General features: G+C 52.5%; 2 protein-coding genes across 3 annotated transcripts; one reads left to right on the top strand and one right to left on the bottom strand.

The window, feature by feature from the left end:
• Positions 1 to 351: 351 nt before the first annotated feature.
• RBPJL (recombination signal binding protein for immunoglobulin kappa J region like) lies at positions 352 to 19,922 on the bottom strand. 2 transcript variants are annotated; one of them, XM_085079095.1, is made up of 12 exons: positions 19,034 to 19,922; positions 12,197 to 12,272; positions 6,251 to 6,376; positions 4,735 to 4,805; positions 4,380 to 4,495; positions 3,360 to 3,534; positions 2,856 to 2,993; positions 2,267 to 2,376; positions 2,034 to 2,174; positions 1,552 to 1,707; positions 1,246 to 1,349; positions 352 to 852 (listed from the first exon to the last, which is right to left on the bottom strand). In XM_085079095.1, the coding sequence occupies exons 1-12, from the start codon at positions 19,053 to 19,055 to the stop codon at positions 579 to 581; spliced, it is 1,509 nt and encodes a 502-aa protein (XP_084935221.1). In that variant the 5' UTR covers positions 19,056 to 19,922; the 3' UTR covers positions 352 to 578. The 2 variants fall into 2 exon arrangements, with proteins under 2 accessions (XP_084935221.1, XP_084935220.1); XM_085079094.1 differs by lacking the exons at positions 12,197 to 12,272; positions 19,034 to 19,922 and having other exon boundaries at positions 6,251 to 10,414.
• On the top strand, positions 12,140 to 27,134 carry MATN4 (matrilin 4). The gene is made up of 11 exons (XM_085079096.1): positions 12,140 to 12,240; positions 21,625 to 21,741; positions 22,712 to 23,281; positions 23,631 to 23,753; positions 24,229 to 24,351; positions 24,452 to 24,574; positions 24,715 to 24,837; positions 25,284 to 25,697; positions 26,038 to 26,190; positions 26,409 to 26,513; positions 26,691 to 27,134. Exons 2-11 carry the CDS (start codon positions 21,666 to 21,668, stop codon positions 26,747 to 26,749), a joined length of 1,869 nt encoding a protein of 622 aa, XP_084935222.1. The 5' UTR covers positions 12,140 to 12,240; positions 21,625 to 21,665; the 3' UTR covers positions 26,750 to 27,134.

The following is a 27,134-nucleotide window of genomic DNA, read 5'->3' as shown; positions in this document are numbered from 1 at the left end:
TCTTGGCAGAGCCACACCAGCTAGGGAGGAGCTGGGTTTCACACTGAAGTTTTTTCTCTCTTTTTCCCTTTCCCTTCTTAAATAACCCTATTTGGGCCTCCAATAAAAAACCAAAACATCTGGTGCTGGGTATTTGGCTGCTGGGAAGCAGCTCCTCATTATGAAAAGCACAGCAGCAATGCAGGGATTCCTAGCATGGATCAGTAACACTTAAGGTCGCATTCATGCATTATCCCTGTCCCTCCTGGCCTTTGAATATATGGACTGAGGACACTGAGGGAGCTGTGGTGCTCTCTGCAGCAGGCAGGTAAATCATGCAAGTTAGTAAAATGGCAATTGAATCAGTAAAGAGTCCTTCAAGCCTGATTTATTGATGCTCTCATGTGAGATCTCAGCAGTGTAAGATGTTGCCATGAGAAAGAGATAAATCAGCAAGTCATAGGAGCATGGTGGGTGTTCAAAGAGTGGTGAGGACCCTTTATGGCCACTGCAAGCCCTGGGTGGGCCCCCAGCAGGGCTCGGGGCTGCTCCCCTTCCCTGGGCCAGCAGTGAGGATAAGACTTTGCCTGCCCATCCTGCTATGTCTGCATGAAGAGATGGAAGTTGGTCCTGGTAAACTCCTGATGGATGCTGTCAAGTAATTTGTCTGAGTCCTGGGGGACATCTGAGAGGACCTGCTGCCCTGGGATGCAGCTCTGCTCTGGGGTGTAGGTGAAGGTGAACGAGCTGGAGTAGATGAGGCCATCGTCCCTGATCAGCAGCAGTGGGACTGTGATGGGATAGCGCAGCCACCTCCAGTCACTGCCAAAGGCAGAGACATCAGGGACGACACACACGAGGGACTTGGGGCTCCTGGCAACAGTGCACGAGAGGAAAATGTGCATTAACTGAGGAGGGTCCTATACAGGAGCAGCCAGCAGTGAGTGATGGCACTTCTCCTCCATCATGAAGCTCAGTATGAAACCTCCAGCCAGTTTCCTCTCTCCTCCCCCATCTTTCATTCCTCTCTGCCAGGATTGCTTGGTTGTTTGCAGCTCCCTGAAGTCTCTCTTGTCCCCCACCCATGGCTATCCCAAGATTGTAGCCAGAGCAGAGAGCAGGCACCAGACTCATCCCTGCCTCTCTTTGCAATGCCTGTGCTTGGACAGGCAGTGCAAGTGCCCCATCCCCAAAGTCTGCAGCCACCTCCTTCCCAGATTTGCCCACCACACTTTGCCTGCTGCCCGGCCCCCTTATCTGTGTTACCTGTACATTGTCTCTGCTTCCACATCTCCGAACCAGACCTTGAGGTGCGCATGGAAATACTCCCCCTGCACCTCCAGCATGGCCACATCCCCGCCACCTGTGAGCTGTGACAGGCAGAGCATGTGGCAGTGTTACGTGGTGGAGTGAGCCAGACTCCTTCTCCCACAGGATGCTCTGCCCACAGAGCATCTCATTCCCACAGCATCCCAGAACTGGGAGATGCCACCCAGGGGTGCAAGGGCTCAGGAGCAGGAGGCACGAGGCAGGCAGGTGACTGAGAGGGGGACAGCCCGTGGCTGTGCCTACCTGCAGGGCAGCGATGAGCGGCACGGGGCTGACTGGCTCACGGATGCACGCCAGGCTCTCACTGAAGGTGTATTCCACTGTCTCCGTGCTGATGATGGTCCAGCACGAGCCATCATTCAGTAGCTCCCGGTTAGCTTCCTTCGGGCAGGGAGATGCCTGCAGAGGGTGTCACAGCTCCAAACACACTGCAGTGGAGATGGTGGGGAACGGGGCTGGGACGCCTGGCTTCTGCCCTCAGCGTCTCGGTTCCAGGAAGCGACTGCTTCGCTCACAGGGAAATGGGGATCGTTATTCCTTTTCAAAGACCTTAGTGACAATGTCCCCACCAAAGCTGGCAGATGGCTTTGCCACGATTCTGACTTTAATTTGGATGCAAGACCCCTCATGGTGACACACTCCCCAGCCTGACACAACACAGAGGAACTTGGAGAGGTGATAAGGGAGCACCTTGGGGATCCTCACCCACTCCTGCACTGCCATACCTGGAACTGGATCACTTTCTCCGAGGAGAGACACAGGTACATGCGGTCACTGCCTTGGAACTGGAAGGCACACTTGTGGAGCTGGGAGATGGGCTCGTCCACGTCCAGCATGGCATACTGCTTCATCACCTTCCGGATGATCTGCGGGCGGCAGCACCCCGGGGTGGCACCGTCGCTCAGAGCCGTGGAGCGGCCAGGTCCGTGTGCCTCACACCCGCAGGGAGGGAGCTTACCAGGGGCGGCAGGGTGACGCCGGTGGCTGTGCAGACCAGCTGGACCACGGAGCCGTAGCGGATGTACCCTTCCCGCAGGGGGAACTCGCTCCGGGTGCAGCGCTCGTCGGCTGGCCGGAGAGAGGCAGAGTCACCACCCCGAGCAGCTGGGAGCAGCTTAACCTTGCTAGGCACAGGTCTGGCCGTACTCCCACTGCTTTCTCTGCTCTGCACATGCTAACTGCTTGGAGAGACCCCTATTCCCTGGGAGCTCAGCACGGGAGAGCAGGGCAGGGATGCAGTACTTTGCAGGGACACCGCTGGAAGCAGTGTGGGCAGGAATACTGTTGGGCTCTGGCCTCTTCTAGGCAAGTTACTGGCTTGGATTTGTGAGCCTCCACACCAGTAGAGCTCTTGCTGCTCCTGTGCCCTCAAAGCCAGTGGGAAACGACAAGAGACACAGCAAGAATGTCAGGCAGAGGTGAGACTGAGCCAGATTCCTGCACTCCCAGCCTAATCCCCACCCCTTTTGCCCACAAGAACTGGCCTTCCAGAAGGGGAGAGCCGGGGCTGGAGGCATGGTGGCATCAGTGTCCGCCAGGGTCCTTACCGAGGTGGAGGGTGAAGGCTGCCCACTGCCTGGCACTGGCGATGAAGGCTCCCCCCTCCACAGACAGGTACCGGGTGCTGACAGTCTGGGAGCGCAGCCGGTTGAAGAGGGACACTTTGGAGCCCGAGGAGATGCAGACTGTGGGGAGAGGTGGCTGGGTTAGTGCTTGCCAGGAGTGAATGATGACTCTGCCAAGTCAGGGAGCACAAGCCCTGGTTCCTGGGGTCCCCAGCCTGGCAGAAGCCAGCACTCTCCCCACTGCATTCCTCTCCGTGTGAGTGCAGGTGAGGCCCATGATGTGGGGAGCACACTGGCATCAGGGCATTACACCTCGTGATGGTGGAACCTTTTGGAAATGAGACATCACTATGTCCAGATACATTCTTTTTGGGAGTTCCCAAGGGCTTTGGATCCAGTCTGGACTACTCCAGAGCTGTGAGCAGAGAGCTTCCCATCCTGGGCTGGCACCCGCTTTCCACCCCACAGAGCCATTCCCATACGCACGGTCTGTGTTCTTCAGCGACTGCTTCTTCTGCGAGGGTTTGGAGATGACCTTGATGAGTTTGCTGTGGAAGGTGCCAATCTCCTGCCCGTTGCTGAAGAACAGCTTCAGGACCAGGCGGAAATGCTTGCGCTTGTCTGTGTCCGAGATGTACAGGGCCTTGGCACAGCTGAACCCCTGCCAAGGGCACAGAGGGGCTGCCAGCAGCTCCAGCCCAGCCCCACCAGCCATCCTCACCCTCCTCACTGCCCCACAAGGACATAATAGCGCCCTTTCAACGAGCCCCGGGTTCATTTAGAGAGAGAAATGACCAGAAATGTTATTACAGGTGGAATGAAGAGCTGGGGATCAGCAGAGGCTTTATTTACACTGGGGGCAGAGTATTCCTTATGGAAATGAATGTTCACATGTGATTTATCCCACATAACATGAGAAATCACCCTGAGTTTATGGTTTCCCCCTTGCTGGCCAAAATGCTGTGCCTTAGCAGCAAGGCAAGCACTGCAGACAAAGGCTCTTTCTGTGAGGCTCCTGGCCTGGCTCAGACCCCATGCTCTTTGGGGACCCCAGATAATGCTTTTTCTCCTTTTTTCCCCCTCCAATCAAAAGATTCCAAAGCTCTGCTGAAGCTTTTGAACTCTGGGATCAACTGGGGCTTTTTTTTTTTTTAGCTGTTTATCTGCAAATGAAGGACCAGGCTTTCATTTTGTGACAAGCAGCAGTGCTGCTCATCGCGAGAAGGAACCAGGGCTGAGGGAGCTGTGCAGATTTTGCCCATCACAGGGCTGTTGACCTGAAAAGACGGTTCCAGAGAAAGACAGGGATCTTTGGGCTGCCTGGACTGCTGCACATACCACAACAAGCTGGCAGAGTGGGAGTGGGGAGTTATGGCTAGGAAGAAAGAACTGTGACATCCTGAAGATGGGGAGGGTGTGACATCCAAGGCTGTGGGGCAATGCTGGTGACAGCCCAGTCCCTGCATGAGAGGGAACCCCACAGCCCCAGAGAGCCACTGGCTTTACCTTTGCATCTGGCTGCTCCTCAAAGCTGAGCTTCTGGGTCTCCATCAGGCTGCTGCCCATGCTGTCCAGCCCCATGTACCCACACACCCGAAATCCAGCCTCTCCCAGGTCCCTGGCTGGAAGAGACAAGAAGCACCTTCCTGCCCCTGCACAGACTCAGCTTCACCAGGTGTGGAGCATAGCCAAACTCTGGCCCTCCCTGGGTCTGGACTGCAGAGAGCTCAGGCTTGAGCAGGAAAGGAGTTTGGGGGGCTGAAACCAACATAAACTGGGTCACTCTCCCCTTTGCAGAGGCAGAGGGCAACTCACTGTGGTGCAGGAAGGGAGGGAGGAGAGGCTGCTGCCCAGTGCTTACCTTTTATCTGCTCCTGCTTTAACTTCCATCCCGGCCCGCTCAGGTAAACACAAGGTGGGGGGCAGAAAAACCTGCAGAGACAAGAGGGCATTTTTTCACTGCCCTTCAGCACCCTGAGAAGGTGCTCAGGAGTGGCAGGATGGCTGTGCTGAGAGCAGAGACCTTCACTGGGGATCACCAGCACCAGGAGCAACCCTGCATCCCAGAAGGCACATGGTCCTCAGTGAGAGGTTGGGGATCCTCTGCCCTGCACTGCCTCATTCCAGCCTCAACAGCTGCCACATCTGGTGGTGCCACTGGTGGCTATGATCCCACCAGTGACAGGATGGCCCTGGGATGGGAGGACAGGGACCCTGGCACACCCCCAATGACAGAGAGGGACTAGACCCCTGCCTCTGCCTGACTGCCATGTGGGAATTTCAGCAGGTTGGGAACAGAGTGTGCATTCACAATCAGTTTTGGAGCCCAGTGCAAATAAATCTATAGCCAGGAGTTTGGAAACCCATTTTCCTGTGTTTTATTTGGGTTTCCACTGTCTTTGCACTTGTGTGAATGGTGTAAATTCATCGTCTATTGATACTGGGTAAAGCACTAGCAGAGAAAACACCAGTGCAAGGGGCTGGATATTTTGGAGTCCAGAAGTTCTGGGCACAGGTTTATTTACACAACTCATCCACAGCATGGGCCCCTGACTCCCAGTGTGAAGGAAAATGGCACCAGCACCTTTAACCTGGGAGCTCTGTGCAGGTTTTCTGTCCCTTTCCAGACCTGGTATCTGATTTTCATGCTCATCCCTTGCACAGGGTCGGGAGCAGAGGAAAGAGCTCTGATGAGAAGGCTCCCTTCTGGCTGGAAGATTCAGTCCTGAAATAACATTTTTACCTGTGGACCAGCAGCCCCTGGCAGGAGACTGGATGTGGTGAGAACTTTGTAGGCACAGCCAGCCCATCCCAGAGCTGTCTCCTGGGGTCGCTGGGGTCTGGGTGGTTACGCCTTGGAGGCTGAGCTTGTCGCCTCATAGCTATTCCATACTCGGTAATAACGGAGGAGTATTTATATCACAAGGATTAATGGAGGATTAATTATATTGCAGTGCCGCAGTCTGACGTCACTGCCCAGGAGTAGCAATTTTGGAGATTCAAGCCAGAACCTCAAGGTGTTTTTGCAGTGTGGGAAGGATTTTCAAAAATAGCAGCTTTTTGGAGACCATTGGCATTGATGGAAACACCCCAGACCCAGCTGTGGCCATGCAGAATTTAAGACAAGAGTTACAGGGCAGTTAAAACATTATCCTTTGATTTTTGGAGAGTAAGATTTGAATAAAATCTTTACTTCATTTACTTTGACTTTCTTTACCATTTCATGGAAGGAACCTAGCCACTGGGAATGTCCAACTGGGAAGGATGCAGGTCAGGGCTAATACATTTCTTGTCAGCTAAATCCAGCAAGGCTGAAATGAAGCTTTAGGTGGCAGGGTTTGGAAGTGACTATTGGAGAAGCTGGAAAAATCTCCCACCTTTTTTCATTGCCATAGGACTTCTGTGCCACTTTGGCATGTAGGATCAGCACCGTCTGGTCTGCTGGCAGCTGCAGGTAGCGCCGCACGCTGTCCCGGAGCAGGCTGGCTTGGTATGGGTTGGATCTGCAAGACAGAAGCTTCCTGGCTCCATGGCACCAGAGAACTCCTGCCCAGCACTGCAGGGAGCCAGGAGCTCCCTCCATGTCCAGCCTGATGGGGTGGGGAAGGTGGAAAGGCTTTCCCATCAGAAAGCACTGGAGCTCAGCTACTCTATGAATGGCGCTGGCATTGAAAAATACAAAGTTTTGATAATGGAATAACCATGGAATAAAACATCAGTTTGCCAGCAAACACACACAGGTAATTTCTAAGACTTACAGCCCTGTGCAATGGCAGCAGTGCTCTAATTGATTATTAATTTGTTTCTCCACCTGAGGTACTTGTTGCTTTTTGGTGAGCTGGAAAGCAATGCTCCTGAGCTGTGAGTGCAGCTGGGGAGCTGTCATGTGATGTGGAGCTGCTCATAGGCTTCTGCAAGGGTTGTTGGGTGAAAATAGGTGCATTTTTCTCTGAGACTTAAGAAGTAGGTGGTTCTGCTGATTGTTTCTGCTCTATTAACTGGAAGGAGTTCCCATGCACCTGGCATTTAACTCTTCTAACTCAGCAGGTTGGGTGTTGATTGGATAACATGAAACCAGAAGAGAAGGAAGGGGAGATGTCTGTGCAGGAGTCTCTACTTGGCACATCTGTCAATTTTTGGCATGTGGCCACTGGGAACACTCAAGAAATTGCTCTTACCAAGGGGACCCAACCTGGCTGGTTATGAGAGGATCTTGACTCTCCTATCAGAGACAGAGATAAAGCAGTGGCCAGAGAAGGCTGTGAAGCCCCAGCCACAGCAGAAAACACACTGCAGAGTAACTGGGAGAGTGTTGGGGGGCTGTGGGCAGTTTTGGGGGATGACTTAGAGCAGAAGGGGTGACGATGGGGGGCATCAGCCACAGCCATGCAAGGAGAAACTTGCAAGAGCTGTGCAGGGGAGCATTCCCATTAAACACAGTCTCTCTTCCTCTTAAATGGGCTAGAAACAGAGAGGGCAAAAACAGCTGCGGGCATACACAATCAGGTGTGTGAAGAGAGGTGATTCTGGTGCTGTCACCACTCTGAGACAGGCTCCTGGTGGTGAGCTCCTCTGGACTCAGAGGCCAGGGCAAGCTCCCAGGGAGAGAAGCTGCAAGCAGTCCTCCCAGGCAACTTTCTAGAAGAGTTTGCCTGCCAACTCTGTTCTTCCCAGTGCAACACCTATTTTAAAAAGGCCTTGCCCCTTACAGCTTTTAGCACCCACATCATAATTCACTTTAAACAAATTTCATTTCACTTCCAGCATTCTCACCTTTGGATGGAGCTGATGGTCTCCTGTTCTACGTGGATGACAAACACATGTTCCATGCAAGCAAATATTTACCTAGAGTCTTCTCTGAGCAGTGCCATGGGGACCTGACACATTGCACTGCACAGATGTGTTCTGTCTGGTTACTAGACGGGCGATATAATCTACTGCCCTCCTTGTCCCCAGTTCTTTATCCTAGATGTGTTAGCTGGATCACCAGTAAACATAAATCAACACAGCTCTGCCAGAGTCAGATTTACAGCCAGTGCCAGTGTCAGTGTCACCCACAGCATTAACTGCTACTCTGTGCCTGGAAAATGAATGTTTTATGGCCATTCCTGACTGCAGAGCACAGGCTGCCACCCAGCTCTGCTCTGGTGGCAGCCCAGGAGCTGCTGCCAGCACAGGGCTCTGGGCTCAGCCCTGGCTCACCCCACAGCTCTCACAGCAAGGCAGGAGAAGCTCCTTTGCCAAGGCTGTACCTGCTCCCTCCCACCCTTCATGGTGGTGCTGGGAGACTGCTGCTCCAGCACACTGAAGCAGAGCTTTATTGACCAATATCCCACCAGTGTCCACTTCAGGGTGGGTTACTTAGTCTTGCTGAAAAGCTGCACTCCAGCCTTTCTAGCCAATGAAAAATTTGTATTTTTACACAGTCGAAGAGATCCCATAAGAAAGTTATTTAATCTTTTTCCATAATGGCAATCTTCAGCTGTTTCACTCCTCTGCTGCCAAGCAATGGTGTGATTTCAGCTTTGATCCGCCTTTGCTATTTTTCCCTTCATATAAAAGCACTATTTGGGAATCTCTCTGCAAAACGTTGGGTTTGTTTTGGGTTTTTTCTTTAAATTGTTTTGTTTGGTTGGTTGGGGTTTTTTTTTGTTGTTGTTTGGTTGTTTTTTGTTTTTTGTTTTTTTTCCCCAGAACAACTGATTATGATTGGGATAAATGTGGAAGTGTATCAAGGACACTAGCATGACCCTGGATCCTCTTTTACACTAATACAACACAGTGTTAAATGAGTACTGAAACTTGCTGGCTCCGTTCAGTAGCATTTCACCCTCAGTTTGTCAGAGACAACAGGCACATAGCAGGGAAGAACCAGGCTGGGTGTGTGAATTTTTTCCTGGTGAGTCTCATCATGCAGTGTGCTGTGTAAAATTAGGAGTATAGCCTTGGGTCCTTGTGTCTCAGCTGCAGAGTCACATGCTCCATCCCTGTTAGTGTCACCAACGCAGCCACCAGTGCCCATCCATATAGCTTGGGGTCTTCTTGTGGGCCTCCTCTGCCATTAACCCCTTAGCAGAGTATGGAACAGCCTGGTACCGAAGCCAGACAGTGGCAGGGAGTGTTCAGGAGCAAATTGCCAAAACCTGTGGATTAAGATGTGTGCTGACAGCGTGGCCAGCTGCAATGCCTGCTCTGCAGAGCCTCCCACAGCACTGGCTCAGGGCAGGGCCAGGCTTGTGCAGGTATCACTGCTCGCTGCCATCTGTATGGAATTCCAGAGGCACGTGGGTTACTGCCTGGAGCTTATTAAAGAGCCTTCTGGAACAATTACCCACATGATACTTACTGCTTAAAGTGGGAATGTGCATGTCAAAGGCAGGTAAACAGACTGTAGCTCTTCAGACTTGATGTCCAGCTGGAGGAACAATTACCTAGAAACTTGGCTTTCTTTTCTTTGTCCATCCTTTGCAGCCATTGCCTTCCAAATTTTGGGGCTAAATTGTGTCAGTGACACACTTCTGAACAGTGCTTGCCATTCTGCCCACAGAGGCGACCACCCAGCATCCATCATCTGGTTTAAATTTATCTTCAGAGAGTCAAAGGGCTATTGCTAAAGCAGCTCAATATACCCACTTGGCTCCTTCTGGCACCTACAACCTCCTCAGGGTTACAGAGAATTATTCACTCCTTCTGACATTTATTATATTAAATTATTAAAATGCTTTGGTTGTAGTGCAGTGTTAGTTCAGTGTCATGTTAGCAGCACCACACGGGCTGGGCTCTTACAGCTCTCACTAAAAGCCGCCTTTTCAGAGCCTGAGGTCTTGGCCGGGGCTCGGCTGCTCTCCACACAGTTGGGCATTATGTAGAGGAAGGTGGGGGAGCGAGGGGGGATCCACCACCTTTCTCCTACACTGACTTCTGTAAGCCTTCCCCCATCCCTGCTCAGCCTGGCATCACTTGCGAGGCTTTTCCTTTGCTTCAGGTCAGGATGTGCCTCAGGAGAGGGTGTGAACACGTTTGTGGTGCATCTTTAGGGTGGCTCTGCCCTGCTGCTTGAGGTGGGAAAGACCCAGGGTACCCTGGGGGATTTGCAAGCCCTGACCATGTCGCTGTGCCCTCTCCCATGGGAAATGAAGCAGAAAAGGAGGAGTGCTCTGTGTGCTATCCACAGGAGACACACAGCTGGACCACCTTGAAAAGGGCTGTTTCATGTGGGCATGCAGGGAACCCAGGCAGGCGCCGTGAGGCTTTGGTAGAGTTGGACCCCACAGACCCATTGCTGATTTTAGGAGAGCTGATGTTTAACACCACAGCTGAAAATTATCCCTCTCCTTCCCAGCAGCAAGTGTTTGGAGGTATTGCTCAGTGCTCTGTCCTGCCTCCAGCTGGGAAATGCTGCTCCCTGGGTGGGACATATCCTGATCCTCACATCACCTTCTGTGTGTGCACCCTTGGGCAACCACAGGAGCAGAAAAAGCACTTTACAAGCACTGGGAGAAGCAAACTGCCCTCTGCCCTGCTCCTTTTCAGTTCAATGAGCTTCACCAGCTCAGTCTGTTGAGGAAAGGATCTGATATATTTGGTCCCCTGGGAATGAAAGTACCCGACTCTAGAGACCAAAATACTATCCCAGCAGCTATTGTTTAGAAACTGGGTCTTCAAATCAACTCTTTATACAAGAACTGTAACTCACAGTAACAGTGTCCCCAAGTGCAGGTAGCACTGAATTAAAGTGCAGAGATTTCATTTGCTGCTTTCACCCCCCAAAAAAAGAGCTGCCGCTTGCCTCACTCAGGACTCGGCTGCCCTGAAGCTTGCTGGGGACTTGCTGCCACAGAGGGCAATTGTTCTTCCCTCAGCTTGGGGAAACCAAACATCCTAATAAAAAATATCCATTTTAGAGGTCTGGGTTATATTTTGTGCAGAGCAGGGGAGAAAACGCCTGCAGTGCTCTTGGGTATGGAGTCAATGCAATGTTTATGCAAAAGGAAAAGCCATTAGAAATCACAGAAATGAGAAGCCTGCAGTTTCTGGCTTCCCTCATTTTTCAATACCTCCTTTAATCCAGACCAACCCAACCCACAGCCCTCGTGTATGCATGGGTATTTATAAATCCTGTATTTTGCTCACTGCACACACAAGTGAAATTCAGCCTTTTCTGGGCCTGGGGGATTTATCAACCACACCAAGGGCAAACAGCGGCCGAGAGCAGGAAGCACAAAAAGCCTGTGGCAGTGAGCTCTGCAGGGAGTGGGGGCCAGCCAGGGTGGGCACCCCAGCAGCATCAACACCCCCAAAAATGCCCAATTTAGATAATGCAGTTTTGGCACATCTGCTAGAAAATTCAGACAGTGGGGGTGATTTACTGGAGTCTCCTTTCTGTGTTCCTCGTGTTCAAAGAGGAAGGGAAGTGCTGTTAAAGCACTACAACGTAGTCCTATAAAGCACTAAAGGTGGTTCCTGCCACCAGTAGATTGATCTAAGTGCTGGGAAGAGGTCGATGACTGGGAAGGTCTATTCCAGGGTTTCTAAGAAGCCTCTGCAGATGATCTCCATTGCACATCAGTTGACCTTCTTGATGGAAGCTTAATCTGAGACTCTACAGTCCTCCAACCTCTGCTCTGCAGTTTCCCGGTGCAAACTCATCTCCCCACACTGCAGCCACTACCTGCTGAGATTCCTAAACTGCCAGGACACTGTAGGTCAAATGGATATTAGGCTTAGACTGTTCCTCTTCCATGAACTTTTGAGTTTATGGGGCTCCCAGGTGCACTCTCCCAGCAGGGGAAGAGACAATAAAAAAAAAAAAAAAAAAAGAAAAAAAGAAGAAGAAGAAAAGAAAATTAAGAAAAAGAAAGAAAAAAGAATCAAGAAAAGAAAAAATTTAAAACAAAGAAAAAAGCAAAAGTAGAAAAAATAAAGAAAAATAAAATGAAGATAAATAAAGGGGGGAAATGAAACATAGAGAAAAATAAAGAAAAAAGGAAAATAAAAGACTAAAAGCAGCAGGGCCCGCCACGCCGGTGAGCTCCTGGCCGTCCCGGGCCGCGCAGCCCCGGTGCCGCCGCCGGTTCCACCTGCGCGCAGCGGCCGCGGGGAGCCGCACGGGCAGCTCGGCGGGGCGGGGGCAGCTGGGAGCCCCCGGTTCCCCCACGCCGGGACAGGCGGCTGGACCCCCCCGCTCCCAGCGCTGCCCCGGGGCCGGGCCGTGCCCGCCCCGCCGCCCCCCCGCTCCCCCCGCCCCGTTAAATGCCGGCGGGGCTCCGCCGCCTCCCGCCGCTGCTGCCGCACCGCACCGCACAGCACCGCGCACCGCTTACCTGAGCCAGCAGCGCGGCGGGGAGCGGCTCCGCGGCCGGCACGGGTGAGTGAGGGGCTCCGCGGGCACCGCCGCCCCTGCGGGAAGGGAGAGGAGAGCAGAGGGTTAGGAGGGTGGGGGTGAGTCCGGTCCCGGTCCTGATCCCGATCCCAGCCAGGTCCCGATCCCAGCCCGGCACGGCGCGGCCGTGCGCAGCGCCGAGCGCTGCCGCGGAGATTGGCAGCCTCCGAGGGGGCTTTTCCTTGGAGCGGGGCTGGCAGGAAGGGGAGAGGCGATCCTGGGCGTCAGGAGCAGAAAGCAAAGCCGGGAGGAGGGGAAGAGCAGAGCCTTTGCCCCGAAGGATTTTCCCCCATCCGTGGGCTGGAGGCTCCCCGACCCCCGGCTGTACGGGCTTGGCCCCCGCAGCGGTGCCGGGGAGTGCTCGGTCGGGCAGTCGGGGCATGGTACCAGCTCGGTCTCTCGGTGCTGTGCGAGGGATTTGAGCTCTTCCGTGCTGTGGGGATGGCTCACTGCCCTGCTCACCTTTTGCCTACCTGTTGGGCAGGTCCCTGCTTATACAACCGAGGATCTCTTTGCAGAGAATCATAAAGTCTGGTACACCTGGGCAAGGTGTACTGAGCAACAGGAGATCGAGATCCTACCGAAAGATAATCTCAGAAGTGTACCCTGAGTTTGTTATGCACTGTTTCTGCACGACTGGAAAATTGGGTCTGTGCATACTCGTTTGCACAAGCAATCACCCACCTTCGGCTTATCATTCCAACTGTTTCACAGGATAAAATTAGCTTTGGGCACTTCTGTTCCAAGCAATTACATGGGAAAACTTGTTTGGAAAATCAGATTATTGTGCACTCATCGTCTTTGTGTGGACACTCACTCGTGAGATCAGTGGAGCTGAGCGGATACATGGTGTGGTGGTGTGTGCTCTGCTGGGGTTTTGCCTCTTGTTCTGCAGGGACAGCCCTTGCTGTGGTGCAGAGAGCTGCTGAATCCATTCAGGATGCAGGCTGCAGAGTGGGGACTGGTGTGGTTGAAGAGGCTGGCAGGGAAACGGGACTGTCCTGTGTCAGTGGAAGGCACCACATGTGTGGGACTGAGGGAGAGGGGTCCATGAGAGAGGCCTGTTCTGAGCCCCAGCTCTGAGAGGAGGCACAGGGCTTTGCCCCTTTTGCTTAATCTCACAGGATTCTTGCTTCACTTAAACCCAGATTATTTATGAAGTTATTTATAAAGTTATTATGAAGTTCTCCCTTTGGGACCCCTTGCTGTGGGACCCTCTGTAGTAAAGATTTTTTTTCCTTTTTTCAAGGACAGGAACAATTACTCACAGGCAGTGAGCGTGCAGGTTCTCAATAACAAGTAGAAACTGCATTTCACAAGCAGATTCTTGTGATCTCCGCAGGAATTCATTAGATTGGTGTTGATATCAGCAAAAGGCTTGTGTGTGTGTGTGTGTATGTAAATCTGCTTTCAGATCTCAGCCCAGGTATTTGCCACCAGGATATGGATAAATTCGGCCTCATCCGAAATGCAAATTCCCATCTGGAAACCATGCGACGGGTCTTGGTGTTTGCAGTAAAACAACACTTTTCATCGAAGCAGACAGGCTATTGCGGCATCCAACTGTAAAAAGCTGTTGTTGATTTTTGTGGAAGTTGTAACTTGCATTTGTTGTTGAAGAATTAAAGAAACCGTATGTGCTCAGTATGAGCTGGGCTCGGGAGCTGCCCTGGTTGGCGGCCGTAGCAAACAGAGAGGCTGTGGCCAACAAGGCTGCCCGTTGTAGGCAATCTGTGGTCACAGAAGATGTTTGTGCTCCGGTTGCTCATAACGTAGTGTTTCCCTTGAGGTTGGCATTAGGGGTTAAAGGTTTTAAAGAGAAGTCTTTGTTTAAACATCTTTAAAGTTTCCAATAGGGGCCCCTTTGTTCGCTCTGGAGCAGCGTGCCTGCCTTGTTAAAAACTCAGCACTCATAAAATGCCATTTACAAATGCCTGATGAATAGGGCTGAAACATGGAGGGGAGATAAGTATTGTTTGTATCTACACACATGGGGGATTTAGAGACAACCCCTACCATGAGGGAATAAATGGGACCTAGAAAAAACATGAAAAAAAAAATAGATGGAGTGGTGCTTATAAAGAAACTTATAAAAGTCAGTATTCCCCCAGCACCATTTGGGCCCTCTCGTGCCAGATGTCTCCTCCAGCCAAGCCAGGAGGCTGAGTGGCTCCTGACACTTGTCATTACTTCTTAGTAATCATGTTTTCTCCACTTTGGGCCCAAACAGTAGCAAATTGAGCACTTGGGCCCCATTGGGAACTCATGCAGCTGCCATGAAGTCTCCACTGAGCTGCTGGGTACAGGGACCTCCGACTCCGTGCTCTCTGTTACCTGCTGTGGGCTGGTGAGTGTTTCCCCTCTGTAGGTACTCACAGCATAAATGTACCTTTAGGTAGAACCAAAGCTCTTAGAAGGCTTTGGTTCTCCCCTGTCTTGGCTAAATATAAAGGAATTTAAACCAGCTCTGTTAAAGCAGGAGAGAGTATAGGTGTGTGCTCAGGAGACTCCACAGACTGGCTTACAGCAATGGCAATGTTTCAATGTGGGATGCTTTGACCTGCCGTGTCTTATCCTGTGTCTGAAGCATTTCTCACACAGCTTGTCCTTCCTAGTGTTTTTTACTGGAGTCTGGATCCATCTTCCCCACCAACATTCTGCCTTTGCCTGTGTCTCTTTATCTGCACTCTTCTGAGTTGTATTGAGTTGATTGAGTGCAAGGTCTGATCCTCTTGCCTTGCAAGCTCCTGCTTGGACATGTGAATCCATCAATAGCCTGGTCCCTCTGGTGCCCACCATAAAATGGAAATCCATAAGGCTCAGCTGTTATCCCTTGTAGAGAGGTGGCAGTAACTCGGTTCCTCTCCAGACTTCAGCTTTTCGGTCTCTGGGCTGTGTTGTGCTGCTTTGCCAATGTGTAAGTTCAGGAGTCTTTGAGTGTATTCTGCGGACCCATAGGAGTCCATGGTCTATGGCAGGAGCCAGTGGGAGCAGATCTGTTGACAGCAGAGGTAACCCAGTGTACAAGAGTCTGTGTCTGGGTTGGAAAATTAGGGTGCACAAATGGAAAAACACTGCCTTTGGGAATTCACAGCTCCTACTCCTGCAGCTGGACTTGCATGGCTTCCCCAAAGTGTTACCTGCTCTTCAGTGTGGGCAGAAGGGAGGCCACAGCCCACTGTGTGGAGCTCCTCTCTGGTGCATCTCCTACGGGGTGACAGCATCCCAGTCCCAGGACAGCAGTTCTCCTGCTGCCAGAGGGATGTGGAACCTGTGAAGTTAGGTGTGAGACATTTTCTGTGCTACCTTTGTGGAAGGAAAGGCTTGAGGTTCTCCCTGTGAAAAGTATCTACACAAAGCTTGCTTTTCTGTTCTGAGGAGGGACAAAAAGTTCCCGTGTGCCTTTCTGCAGTTGCCAAACACTCTTTGCTTTCTGCTATTTCAATTAAACACATAGCAGGATGGGTAGGATAAAGGGGAGAGGCACAAGAATATTCTCCTGGCGTGTTTTCTTATGCCAACACATTGAGTCACATCTCTGGAGTGAGAAATATGATATAAAGATTTAGAGAAGGAGGTCAGGCAATGAATCTATGATTGCGGGGCTGGAATAGCAGGCGGTCTCTGTGGTTGTCTGTGCCATGTAAAATTCCTGGAGGTCAGCTGGGGATAGTGGTCCCAGCAGATTTGGGAGACAGATGTCCTGCTAGTAACCATCAATCTCATACCATCTCTGCTGCATCTGGAACTCAGCTGACGAACAGCCCAATAGCTGATCTGGGCTGTTATTCTTTTTCTTTGTGGTTGAACATGCATATTTCTGGGGAAAAAAGTGCTCTCTAACACCTTCCTCCCAAAACAAGAACTCGGGCAGTGGATTGCTGCGTCAGCTTCTGGATGGCCTGGGCATCCTTCTCTCCAAAGTTTGAAGTCTCTTGGCCCAGCTCAGCTGTCCTCCAAGGACCTGTTTGCAGAAGAGCATTTGCTTTTTAAAGAGAGTCAGTAAGGTGGATCTGTCCCCTGTGGATCGCTCTTCATCAAAATCCAAGTATTCCAAGATCTCTCCAGTTTTGTTTAAAATAGTAGTTAGGAGATGAGTTGAGTTTGTGTGCTGTGCAGCTCAGGGGACAAGTGTAGCCTAAAGGTCTTGAGTGGGACAGAGAGGAACAGAGAAATGGCACCAGCAGTCCTGAAACAGGAGCCATCTCTGGCATGATTAGCTGAACAAGGAGATTTGGCAGATGTGTTTTCCTCTTGGCTAGATCTTTAACATTTTAATTTGCAAGTGAATGTGGCTTTTATTCATGGCAGCTGTTTCTGAAGCAGCCCAGGTACAGCCTGTTTCAGTGCAGGGCTGTCCGGGCAAGAGGCTTTCCTGCCAGGTGAGTTGCAGAGCACTGGGAGGTTTTTTGGAGATAGACTGATGGCAGAGAAAGACCCCATGTGCTGTTGTGGAGAACATCTAGAGGGGAATGCTCTGTCCATTGCTAGATCAAGTATTTCCCTCCCAAGGGGACTTCAAAAGTCATGTCACAGTATAAACCTGTCAGGACTTGCATGAGTCCATGAGTTGTCAGTCAAAGACATCTGTTACTCAACCTGAAAATGGACCTGGTCAAGAAACCCATCTTCCTCCTGCCCTCCCTGTGAATATACATGAGCAGGTCCCATAAAATGGGGAATAGTCTTTTGTGGGGAGCAATTGGAGTGAAAGAGAAGTTCCTTCTGCATCCAGCAAGGTTTTCCTGTTACAGCACTCCTGCTGATTTGCTCCTGTTGGGTTTGGAGCCTTAATGTGCTGTTCAAGAAATACAGCCTTGTTATTCAAACAACATGTCCTTCCAGGTGGCACTTGGCCCAGTAAAGCTGCCATGGTGTTGTAACTGGAGAGCACTGCAGTGTCCTGGAAAGAGTCTGCTCTGGTTCTCCCACATGTGTTTGGGAAAAACCAAGCACATCAGTCCTTTAAGGGGGGAAAATCCTTTTGGGTTGAAATTTATGCCATTTCCCTGGTCTTGATGTGCTTGTGCTCTTCCTTGCTCTGAAAACTGCACTGCTGTCTTCTCTGGTGGGATTAGCCACTTGTCACCCAGCTGCTGTGGGGGATGAGCATTAAGATTTTGGAGCTGTGACTGAGTGTAAGGTCAATACTGCCTGTGAAATGGTCCTGATGGTGGATTCAGTGCTCGTGGGCAGCAGAGGTAGAACTGAGAGCTGAGCACATGCAGGCAGAGAGCACCTTGAGACTGGGGATTATGTTGGGAGAAACCAACCTTTGAGCAACCCTCCAGGAGAGGGTGGATCCAGCTCCACAGCTGTCTCAGGCCTCATCCTTTCACACTGCTTGCAGGTCTTGCAAATACATGGACAATGTGCCAGCAATTCATCCATAGTTCTACAGCAAAGTTTGGCATTGAGAGGTGCCTCTAGGATGATGTAAATTGTCTGCATCTCTCCAGGTAGCTTTGGTTGCTCCATTGTCCCCTTGGGGCAAGACACACATCAGTCTTCCTCTCTTGGTCCCACATGCATTTTTGGGCAGCCTTCCTCTCAGGCATGGACCTGAAGGATGATGACTTGCTGTCTTGCTGAGGACATCACAATTTTTCTCCACATCCTCTAGCTTGAGGATGCTCTTGCTTTCTTTCTGCGGTTGTCCTGGCAGAACTCAGGTGTCCTAAGCAAAAGGACTCAGGGTTGGGACTTCCTGGCCATATTTTTATTGGGTTTTTTGACACTTTCATCAAATAACACTGATGTGGGAGTTGAATTTCAGCCTCCCAAAACTGCCTGGTTAGGTGTCCACAAAGAAAAGCTCTGCAGAGCCCAGGAGGGTGCATGGAGAGATGGGTGAGGAGGGTGAATCTCAGCAACATCATGTCTAGGACTGCTCTACAATCAGCCAAGGCTTCCAGCACAGAAATAGGTGCTATTAGCAGGTACCACATATGGCATCAGTGCCTTGCACCCTGCCATATGTGCCTGGACATGTTGTGTGTGCCTCCTCCTGTGCACAGCCCTGCTGCATGGGACAGCCCTCTGGCTTGGCTCATGCTCACTCACAGGCTCTCTGCTGTTCCCTACTCTTTGCAACACATGGTGGCCCCTTGTCCTGGCTTCTTGCAGGGTCTACAGCCAGGGCAGAGATGCTGCTACTCCCACAATGTGCCAAAGGTCTGCCAAGCCCAGACAGGTGGCTGGAGTCCTGTGATTTTTGCTATAAACAGAAATCTCAGCTAGAGGTTGATGTACCAATACGTATGAAAATGTGCATGTGGTTGTACCTGTGACCTGGCTCATGACTCCATAACCTTAGTCCACAACCTGCTTTCTTCCTCATGACACTATAGTTGGGGCTTTTCCTGGGTTGTGAATGCACTGCCATCCCTCCTTTCTCCATCTGCTTCATCCACTCTACAGTTCAGTACAGAAAACCCCCATCTCTGTAACAGCAAGGAGGGTAGGGAGCTGGCAGCATTCCTTACCCTGTTCCCTGCCATACCCTGTCCTTTGGCTTTGCCCAAGGGAGGATGTGCCCAGGTCCAACCTGCCACCATCTGGATGAACCAGCAGGGCAATATTCAGAGTATTTCTGTTAACCTGTAGCCAGGAGAGAGCTGCCAAGGAGGCCACGCTGAAACCCGAAGCGGCTGTTTTTCCTGAGACTCAGCACTTGGCAGGGAGAGCAGATGGACAAGTAGTGGAGCAGGGAGGGATGCAATTGCCCTGGGGAGCAGCATTGCCAGTGGAGGTGCCCAGGGAAGGTGTGCTGGCTTACCTGTTTGTCTCTGGGGATCCATCTCCGTCTCCTTCTTGGCTGAGATCACGAGGAGAGTCGAGAGGAGGTGACCCTTCTGTCCTTACATGTGGCTCTCTGCTTGGTCACCCTCCTTGCACCATGTACTGAGCATCTCCTTCAGCAGTGAAAAGCAATAACTGTTTCTGCCCTTGTGTCGCTCAGAAATGTCAGAAAGGGTTCAAGTGTCCCTCTCAGCTCATCTGCAGAGTTCAGCTGAGCCAGCCCAGGCAGCAGCACTCACCCTGACTGGACCTTTTTTCCTTTATATCTCGGTGTTATCTCAAGGTCTCTGGATTTGCAGCCGGCGCTGTGTTTGCCTTGCCTTGCAGCACCTGCCTGCCAGCCGGTCGCTTCCCACCCATCTCCCTCCCACTCCTGCATGGGCTTGGAGGGGGTGGTGTGGGATCTCTCTGGGTGTGGGGAGTCCCTCCTCAGGGAGGCAAGTCAGCCCCAGGGAAGTGACGGAAATTGCCAAGTGAGGGGTGGTGGGAGAGATACCGTGGGACATCTGTCGCATCATCTTTGCTTCCCCATCCCCTTGCTGCTGGGGCAGGGCTGGGCGTCACATTGAATCAGGGGCCAGGACACTGTCCCAGCCTGGTCTCTGCTGCCAGAACCAGCACTGGATATATGGCTGAGCTGCCATGCCCTGCCCTGTCCAGGCAGCATCAGCCCTTCCATCTGTGGGGAGAGCCAAGATTTCATCCAAAGCTGAGATGCTGTTAAAAATAGATCAGTCGTGAACTGGTTTTCTCCTTCTTGGTTCCTGGCCCGACAGCTCATTCCTCCTTCTGGGCTGTCTTTGAAGCTCTCTGGATGCTGTGAGACACAGGCTCCATAGCAGCCTGCCACAGCAGGGAAGTGTGGAGAGCAGAGAGCTGCAGAAATGTTCTAGGTGGCATAGTTGCCCCAAAAATATTTAGTGGTTAGTGAGTGCTTTCTCCCAGGAAAGAAGCTAAATAACTGGGGAAGTGAAGCAAGGGTAAGAGGGACTTTTTGCCTCTCTGCATGCATTTGGTGAGGAGACACAGGTGTCTGAGTAATCCTGGCCACAGAGCAAAGTTCACCTCTGCCCCATGGCTTCCTGGAAAAGACCTGTCAGGCTGCTGTCCCTGCTCATCCCCTCAGCCAGGGTGATCCCACTGGCCCTTCCCCTGCATGGTTCTGCAGGAGCTCCTGGCACTGCTGCGAGTCCCTGTGTCCCAGGCTGGTCCCAGACTGGTACATTGCTGACCTCCAGGGAAAGGCCACATCTCTCACTTTGAGATGGGTATTCTAGATCCCAGTTTCCTCTTGTACCTCTTTTCTGTTCTCCTAATTCTTTAATATAGTTTTCCAGGTGTGAACACAGAGTCTGGAGACAGTTTTAAGATGCAGCTGTGAAACCTATTATCAGTGTCCCTGCTATCAAAGACGTGGTGTTCAGGGCTGCACGTAACCACTGAGCAATTAAACAGCAACCCCGGTGATGAATTACAACTGAGACCTCCTGGGGCTAAATAAATACCAGCTGATAACTACCAATAAAATGAATTTTTGTGTGGTTTTTTTTAAAAGCACCCCTCCAATATTTGTGCCCAGTCCTGGCACTGTATGTCTCCTGGGGAGAGCCACATTATCTGTGGCATTTCCATCACTAGCACCTTCGGTTTCCAACCAGAGCTGGAATAAAAATAAACTAAATAAATCCATGTCTCTGCAGGAGCCAGGAAAGGCAAGGCAAGGCAAGGGAACATAGTGGTGGGCAGGGAGGGAAAGAAGTTTCAAACTGAAGTTTTGGGTAACAAGTTTAAATATCTTTTTCCCGTATGATCCCACCTTAAAGACATAAAAAAACTGTTGAGGGACAGAGCATCCCTTGAAAAAACCTTTAGGACAGGGAGAGCTGCAGAGTAGTGGGGACCCCGAGGTGATGTGAAGGAAAGCAGCAGGTTGGCAATGCTGCTTCACCCAGCACCTGCCTGGGGGTAGAGGTATGAGCCCACCTGTACAGGCACCCTTACACCCTCTGCCTGCAGAGGCTTCTGTTCTCCCAAGGGAGTTTGGAAACAGGCAGAGAATGGAACTTCTTGGAAAAATTATCTTTGCCAGTGGGTTTGAGAGACTTCTGAGCAGGTTTTGTCTGTGCTGGCATTTCACCTGGGGGCTTCTCTTCCCATGCAAGAGTATCAGGAGGGCTGATGCTCTGCATCCCTGGGTGCAGCTTTCCCACTCTTCACTGGCTGCAGAGAACAGCCACACAGTCAGGGAAAAAGCATTTGGCTGAACATCCCATCTGCCTGGTTTGCAAGTGAGAATAAGGCTTGTCCAGTAGCCAGCTCCACCCAGAGCAGAAAATCAGACCTTTTGGCAGAGAGTTGCTACTGTAATGAAATTGAGCTGTGCTGAGACTGCCAGTCCTTGGAACGGGGAAGATTCCATGTGAGTTCAGAGAAGTTTGGGGATGGATCTGTCAAAACTGCTGCTGCTTAGGGGTTTTGGCACTGCCTGGGGACACCCACCACAGGTGAAGGTTGCCCTGTGGCTCAGCCCACCCTCAGCACTGATTGCACCTTGTCTTCTCCCTGCAGCACATCCTTCCAGCACTGGAACTGTGTGGTCTTGCAGAGCCATGATGAAACTCCTGCCTGTTGCCCCTCTCCTTCTGCTTCTCCTGACAGCACTGGAAGCCAGACCAAAACCTGCAGGTGAGCTCTGGCTGGTGGGGAGTGCCTGGAGGGGAGAGAAGTGAGAACATCAGGATAATGGAGCCCTCGGAGGACAGTTTGCTGTGTGACGTTTGCTGTGTGAGATGCCTCTTCTTTGACAGCATCCCCAGGAGGATGGAGGATCCCTCCAGTAGTGGGACCCAAACTTCCCAGTGCTGCCCTGGTGGATGGGAGCCTGAGCCTGGCCCAGCATGGTGGCTCTGGTGCTGCCTGCTCTGGGCACATTCTCACTTTTGACACAGCCCAGCTCAGGACTTGTCACCATCCTGCCCATGGGCTGTGACCTCAGCAGGAGGCATAGGTGTGAGGGGAAGCCTCCTCTTTGCTTGAGTCTCCAGGTGCAGGGCTCAAAGCAAACCCAGAGGTACCAGCCTCTGTCCTCCCAGGGCAGTGGGATCTAAATTTTAGTTTAAAAACAGTGAAGGCACCAAATGGAGGAAGGAACAGGTATGTCTCAAGAGACCTTCAGAGCAACTGAGAGTGGCATCATCACAAAGGGACTCAAAGTGTTTCCTTACGATTCCTCAATTCTCCCAGGCTTGGGTGCAAACAATCCAAGCAAATTATGTTCATTGGCATTTCACTTGCTAAACACTCTCCCAGTTTGCACTGGAAGTAGCATCCTTATGTCCAAGGGAGGCTCTTTGGCTCAATCTCCGCCAAGTATGTGCCCTTAGCTTTGCTTTTTTACTGTCTCGTTTTCTGCCCTTAAAAAACCACAACCACAACAACCCACAGCCAGGGTATGTCTCCCCAGCCCATTGGCTCTGCTTCTGCTCTGCCACCACCTTCTGTGGATTTACTGGGCAGTGGGAAAGTGTGGGTCTGTGGGGGCTGCACAAACCTTCTCTCTTCAGCCCTCATGAGCACCCCGCAGTGACCAGGCAGAGATCTCTCTGCTCCCTGCAGACAGCCCCAGGACTCAACCTTCTCTTTGCCTTCCCCTTAGCACTGAAGTGCAGGACAGGTCCCCTGGACATCGTGTTTGTGATCGACAGCTCCCGCAGCGTGCGCCCCTTCGAGTTCGAGACCATGCGGCGGTTCATGATGGACATCATTGGCAACCTGGACGTGGGCCCCAACGCCACGCGGGTGGGGGTGATCCAGTACTCCAGCCAGGTGCAGAACATCTTCTCCCTCAAGACTTTCTTCACGCGGGCAGACATGGAGAGGGCTATCAACAGCATCATCCCGCTGGCCCAGGGCACCATGACGGGACTGGCCATCCAGTATGCCATGAACGTGGCCTTCACCACGCAGGAGGGCGCGCGCCCTCTGCACAAGAGGATCCCCCGCATCGCCATCATCGTGACGGACGGGCGGCCCCAGGACCGTGTCACTGAGGTGGCCACCCAGGCTCGGAATGCTGGCATCGAGATCTACGCCGTGGGAATCCAGCGGGCAGACATGAACTCTCTGCGGGCCATGGCCTCACCACCGCTGGAGGAGCACGTCTTCCTGGTGGAGTCCTTTGAGCTCATCCAGCAGTTTGCAAAGCAGTTTCAGGACAAGCTCTGCGGTGGGTGAGAGCAGCTGCTGCAGAGTGGCAAGGGGGGACCCTGGTGTGCAGTCCTCACCCAGGCTAGAAGGTCACCTCTAGCCTGTCAGAAGGGTGTTTGCTTGGGGTTACTGCCCGTGCCAGGAGCAGTGTGGATGGGGAAGCAACCTCCCCAGTGAGGTGCCAGGACAGGGCACTGCACAGTGTCCATGTCTGTGCACTGGAAATCAGTGGGTGAGCACTGAGGCGGGCTGGGGCTGTGCAGGTTGTCACACTGGCTTCTGTTTCAGGGACAGGGCATGTGCCAGAGCGGGGGTCCTCTTGTGTCTGGCATGCCTTGGGCCACTCTGATGGCCATTCTGTCTTGCAGGGGTGGACATGTGCATGGAGCGGGAGCACGGCTGCCAGCACAGCTGCATCAGCACCCCTGGCTCCTTCTACTGCGAGTGCAACCCAGGCTACAAACTCAACGTGGATGGAAAGACCTGTTCCCGTAAAAACCCTTTTTATTGTCTGAACTTTCACAGGGAACTTGCAGTTATGGGTCCCATGGAAGGAAGCTGGAACACGGCAGAGGACCCAGAGAGGCCAGCAGCAGCCTGGGTGCTCTATTCACTGGGCCCACTGCCTCTAGGGTCTGTAATGACTGCAGACATTCAGCATTGCTAAATCCTGGCCACCTCTCTGAGATGGGACACTTGGGACTTAAATGGGCACAACCAGCTGCCTGTCAGCTGAGGGGGTCCAGGCACTGAGTACCAGAGGATTCACAACCCAGCACCCAAGTGCGCAGTGTTTTTTCTCTGGATTTTAGTGCAAAGCTGTGTTAGTTGGTCTGACCACCACACCAGGACTTCTCCTTCTTGTTTCGTGGTGCTGGGAGCTGCTTCGAAGCCCTGGAGCAGTCCTGCCCTGCTGCCCCAGGGAGGGTGGGACACGAGGGTGATGGGTGTCCTGTTCCCCTGCAGCCATCGATGCGTGTGCAGATGGGAGACACGGCTGTCAGCACCACTGTGTCAGCGTGCGGGGGTCATACTCATGCCGCTGCCGGCCAGGTTACTACCTCAGCCAGAACAAGAGGAGCTGCACCAGTAAGTGACTGTCTCCCTCCCTGTCCCTTCTTCCTCTGCTTCTGCTTCTCTCTCTCCTCTTGTCTTTTCCTTTCTGCCATCACTCTCCTTCTCTCCCCAGTGATTGATTACTGCAGCTTTGGAAACCACAGCTGCCAGCACGAGTGTGTGAGCATCCCCAACGGGCACTACTGCCGCTGCCGCAGCGGCTTCACACTCCAACCTGACAGCAAGTCCTGCAGGGGTAGGTCCTGACTACTGCACGGCACAGGCTGCGTGTACAGCATGTGCCTTTATACCCTGCCCAGGCCCCCAGGGGAAGGGCTGTTCCCAGACCACCCTGTCTGAATGGGGACAATCCCATGCCCTTGGCTTGTCTTCCAGCCACTGACCTCTGCAACGGGGTGGATCACGGCTGTGAGTTCAAGTGTGTGAGCACAGAGGGCTCCTACCACTGCGTTTGCCCTGAGGGCCAGCAGCTCCAGGCTGATGGCAAGACATGCAGCAGTGAGTACTGGGACATAGCTGTTGATATTCTCCTCGTCTGGGTTCTGTGCTCCTGGAGGGGGCTCAGCTGAAACTGGGCTGGGGGGTTCTGTTCCCACTTGGGACTCCAAGCTAGGCTGAAAGAGGGTGGAGAGCTGGCTGTGGCTAGGGGAGTACTGTGGTTGCTGCCAGGGGATGGATGCTTGTGTCCTCAGAGATGCGGCCCAGAGGAAATGTCCTTGAGGAAAGATTCAGGAAGAGAGAAATCCAGGAAAGACTTTCATTGGGTATTGGGGTGTCAGTGGAGGTTTTTGGCTGAATGCCGTGGGCCTGGTAGGCCCTCCTTCCTGGCTGCAGTTTCAGGGTGCTCCCACAGTATCCTGAAGCCCCAAAGCTCAACCCCAGCCCCACTCTGACAGTGCCCATGGCCAGGCTGGTCCTCTCTCACCTTCCCCTTGTGCCTGCAGAGTGTGGAGCTGGCCATGTTGACCTGGTGATGGTGATTGACGGTTCCAAGAGTGTCCGGCCCCAAAACTTTGAGCTGGTGAAGCAGTTTGTGAACCGCATCGTGGACCTGCTGGAGGTGTCCCCCCATGGCACACGGGTGGGATTGGTGCAGTACTCCAGCCGCGTGCGCACTGAGTTCCCCCTCAACAAGTACCACAGTGCGGATGAGATCAAGAAGGCAGTGATGGATGTGGAGTACATGGAGAAAGGCACCATGACAGGCCTTGCCCTCAAGCACATGGTGGAGCACAGCTTCTCCGAGCTGGAAGGTGCCAGGCCTCTCTCCCACAACATCCCCAGGATCGGGCTCGTCTTCACAGATGGACGCTCCCAGGATGACATCTCCGAATGGGCCAGGAGAGCAAAGGAATCAGGTGTGAGGGTGGGAACACCACATTCCAGTGCTTTGGGCATCCTGGGATGGTTCTTTGGAGTGGCTGTCTCAGGGAGAAGCTGCAGCATCCAGCCTTGGGGAGCTGCATCCCAGAGCAGACATGCTCTGTTGTGGTCACAGGGTGCTCTGAGCAGCATCCTTCATACAGCAGCCTGCACCACCACAGTGCTGCCATGCTCCTGCCTGGCCTTCCCCAATTCCTGCTGTGTATTTGGGAAGCCCAGAAAAAATCCTGCATCCTCGGCTTTGCTCCCTCTGGGCTTGGGCTGCTTGCTGCGGGGTGGCCAGCGCAGTGCTCAGGATCTGTCCTTACCATGCAGGGATTGTCATGTTTGCCGTGGGTGTTGGAAAAGCTGTGGAAGAGGAGCTGAGAGCGATTGCCTCCGAGCCAGTGGAGCAGCACTTCTCCTACTCAGCAGACTTCACCACCATGACCCACCTTGTGGAGAACTTCTCACTGAATATCTGCCCAGGTGGGTGCTCCTGGCCACATCAGGGGACTTGACCCCAAGCTAGGAAAGGCCTGGCAGAAAGCAGAGAGGCTGAAAAAGCGGGCAGAATGGTGAGGAGAGCCCTGAGGCTCAGGCTCAGCCTCCGTGGGTGGCTGGAGGGACACGGGATTTGTGTGGGAGCAAGGGACAGCCAGGCACTGTGGGGCCATGGCTCTGACTGCAGCCAAACACTGTCACAGAGGAGGGCAAAGGGGAGACGGAGATCCGCAGCCCGTGCGAGTGCGAGGCGCTGGTGCAGTTCCAGACGAACACCGTGGCCATCCTGCAGAGCCTCACTGAGAAAAATATCCTTTGGGGTGATGCCTGGACTTGTCAGGGTGCAGGACAGCTGAGGACAGAGCACACATGGGGGAGGGAGGGATGGATAAATGAGAGCAGGGAAAATTTTAGGCTCCTTTAAGGGGATAAAGCCCTTTGCCCAGCAGACTGTCTGGCTCATGCTGTTTCCTTAGCACATTCACTTGCTCAGATGACGGCCAGACTTGAAGACTTGGAAAAGCAGATTGCCAACAAGAAGTGATCCTGGCAGAAGGCTGCAATGCTCGGCGGGGCATGGGGATGTACAGTAGCTACATGACATTGTTATTGCTAGGTTATCATAAAGCATCAGTGTTTGTTTTTGTATTGCAAAATCCCCAGGGAGGCATGGATTGTATTTAAAAACAAAAATTCTTAAAAACAAACAAAAAAGAATTTGAGCAAAGCCCCTGCTGTGAAACCAAGGGGTTCAGTTGCCATTCATTGGTAGGTCTGGGCTGAGGGGGAACAGCTGTGTGGGCAGGCTGGTCACTGGACAGACATGACACCTGGTGTCCCCCAGAGTGACTTGGATGGCACAGCTGCCCCAGAGCCTGGCAGGCTGGTTTGCAAGAGAACAAACCTACAGTGGTGGCACACCAAGAGCT

This window comes from Lichenostomus cassidix, chromosome 20 (assembly GCF_008360975.1).
Source record: "Lichenostomus cassidix isolate B80296 chromosome 20, HeHo_3.0, whole genome shotgun sequence".
NCBI classification, from domain to species: domain Eukaryota; kingdom Metazoa; phylum Chordata; class Aves; order Passeriformes; family Meliphagidae; genus Lichenostomus; species Lichenostomus cassidix.
This window is presented reverse-complemented; position numbering and strand designations above follow the sequence as displayed.

What these genes read in the sequence shown, in the direction of transcription:
- MATN4 (XM_085079096.1), top strand. Translation starts at nt 21,666, where the DNA reads ATGATGAAACTCCTGCCTGTTGCCCCTCTCCTTCTGCTTCTCCTGACA. An exon ending in GTTTCAGGACAAGCTCTGCG is followed by an intron (nt 23,282 to 23,630) that starts GTGGGTGAGAGC and finishes TCTGTCTTGCAG; the next exon opens with GGGTGGACATGTGCATGGAG. An exon ending in CTCACTGAATATCTGCCCAG is followed by an intron (nt 26,191 to 26,408) that starts GTGGGTGCTCCT and finishes ACACTGTCACAG; the next exon opens with AGGAGGGCAAAGGGGAGACG.
- RBPJL (XM_085079094.1), bottom strand. Translation starts at nt 6,498, where the DNA reads ATGGGAAAGCCTTTCCACCTTCCCCACCCCATCAGGCTGGACATGGAG. An exon ending in AAAGCAGGAGCAGATAAAAG is followed by an intron (nt 4,496 to 4,734) that starts GTAAGCACTGGG and finishes TGTCTCTTCCAG; the next exon opens with CCAGGGACCTGGGAGAGGCT. An exon ending in CGCTCATCGCTGCCCTGCAG is followed by an intron (nt 1,350 to 1,551) that starts GTAGGCACAGCC and finishes TGCCTGTCACAG; the next exon opens with CTCACAGGTGGCGGGGATGT.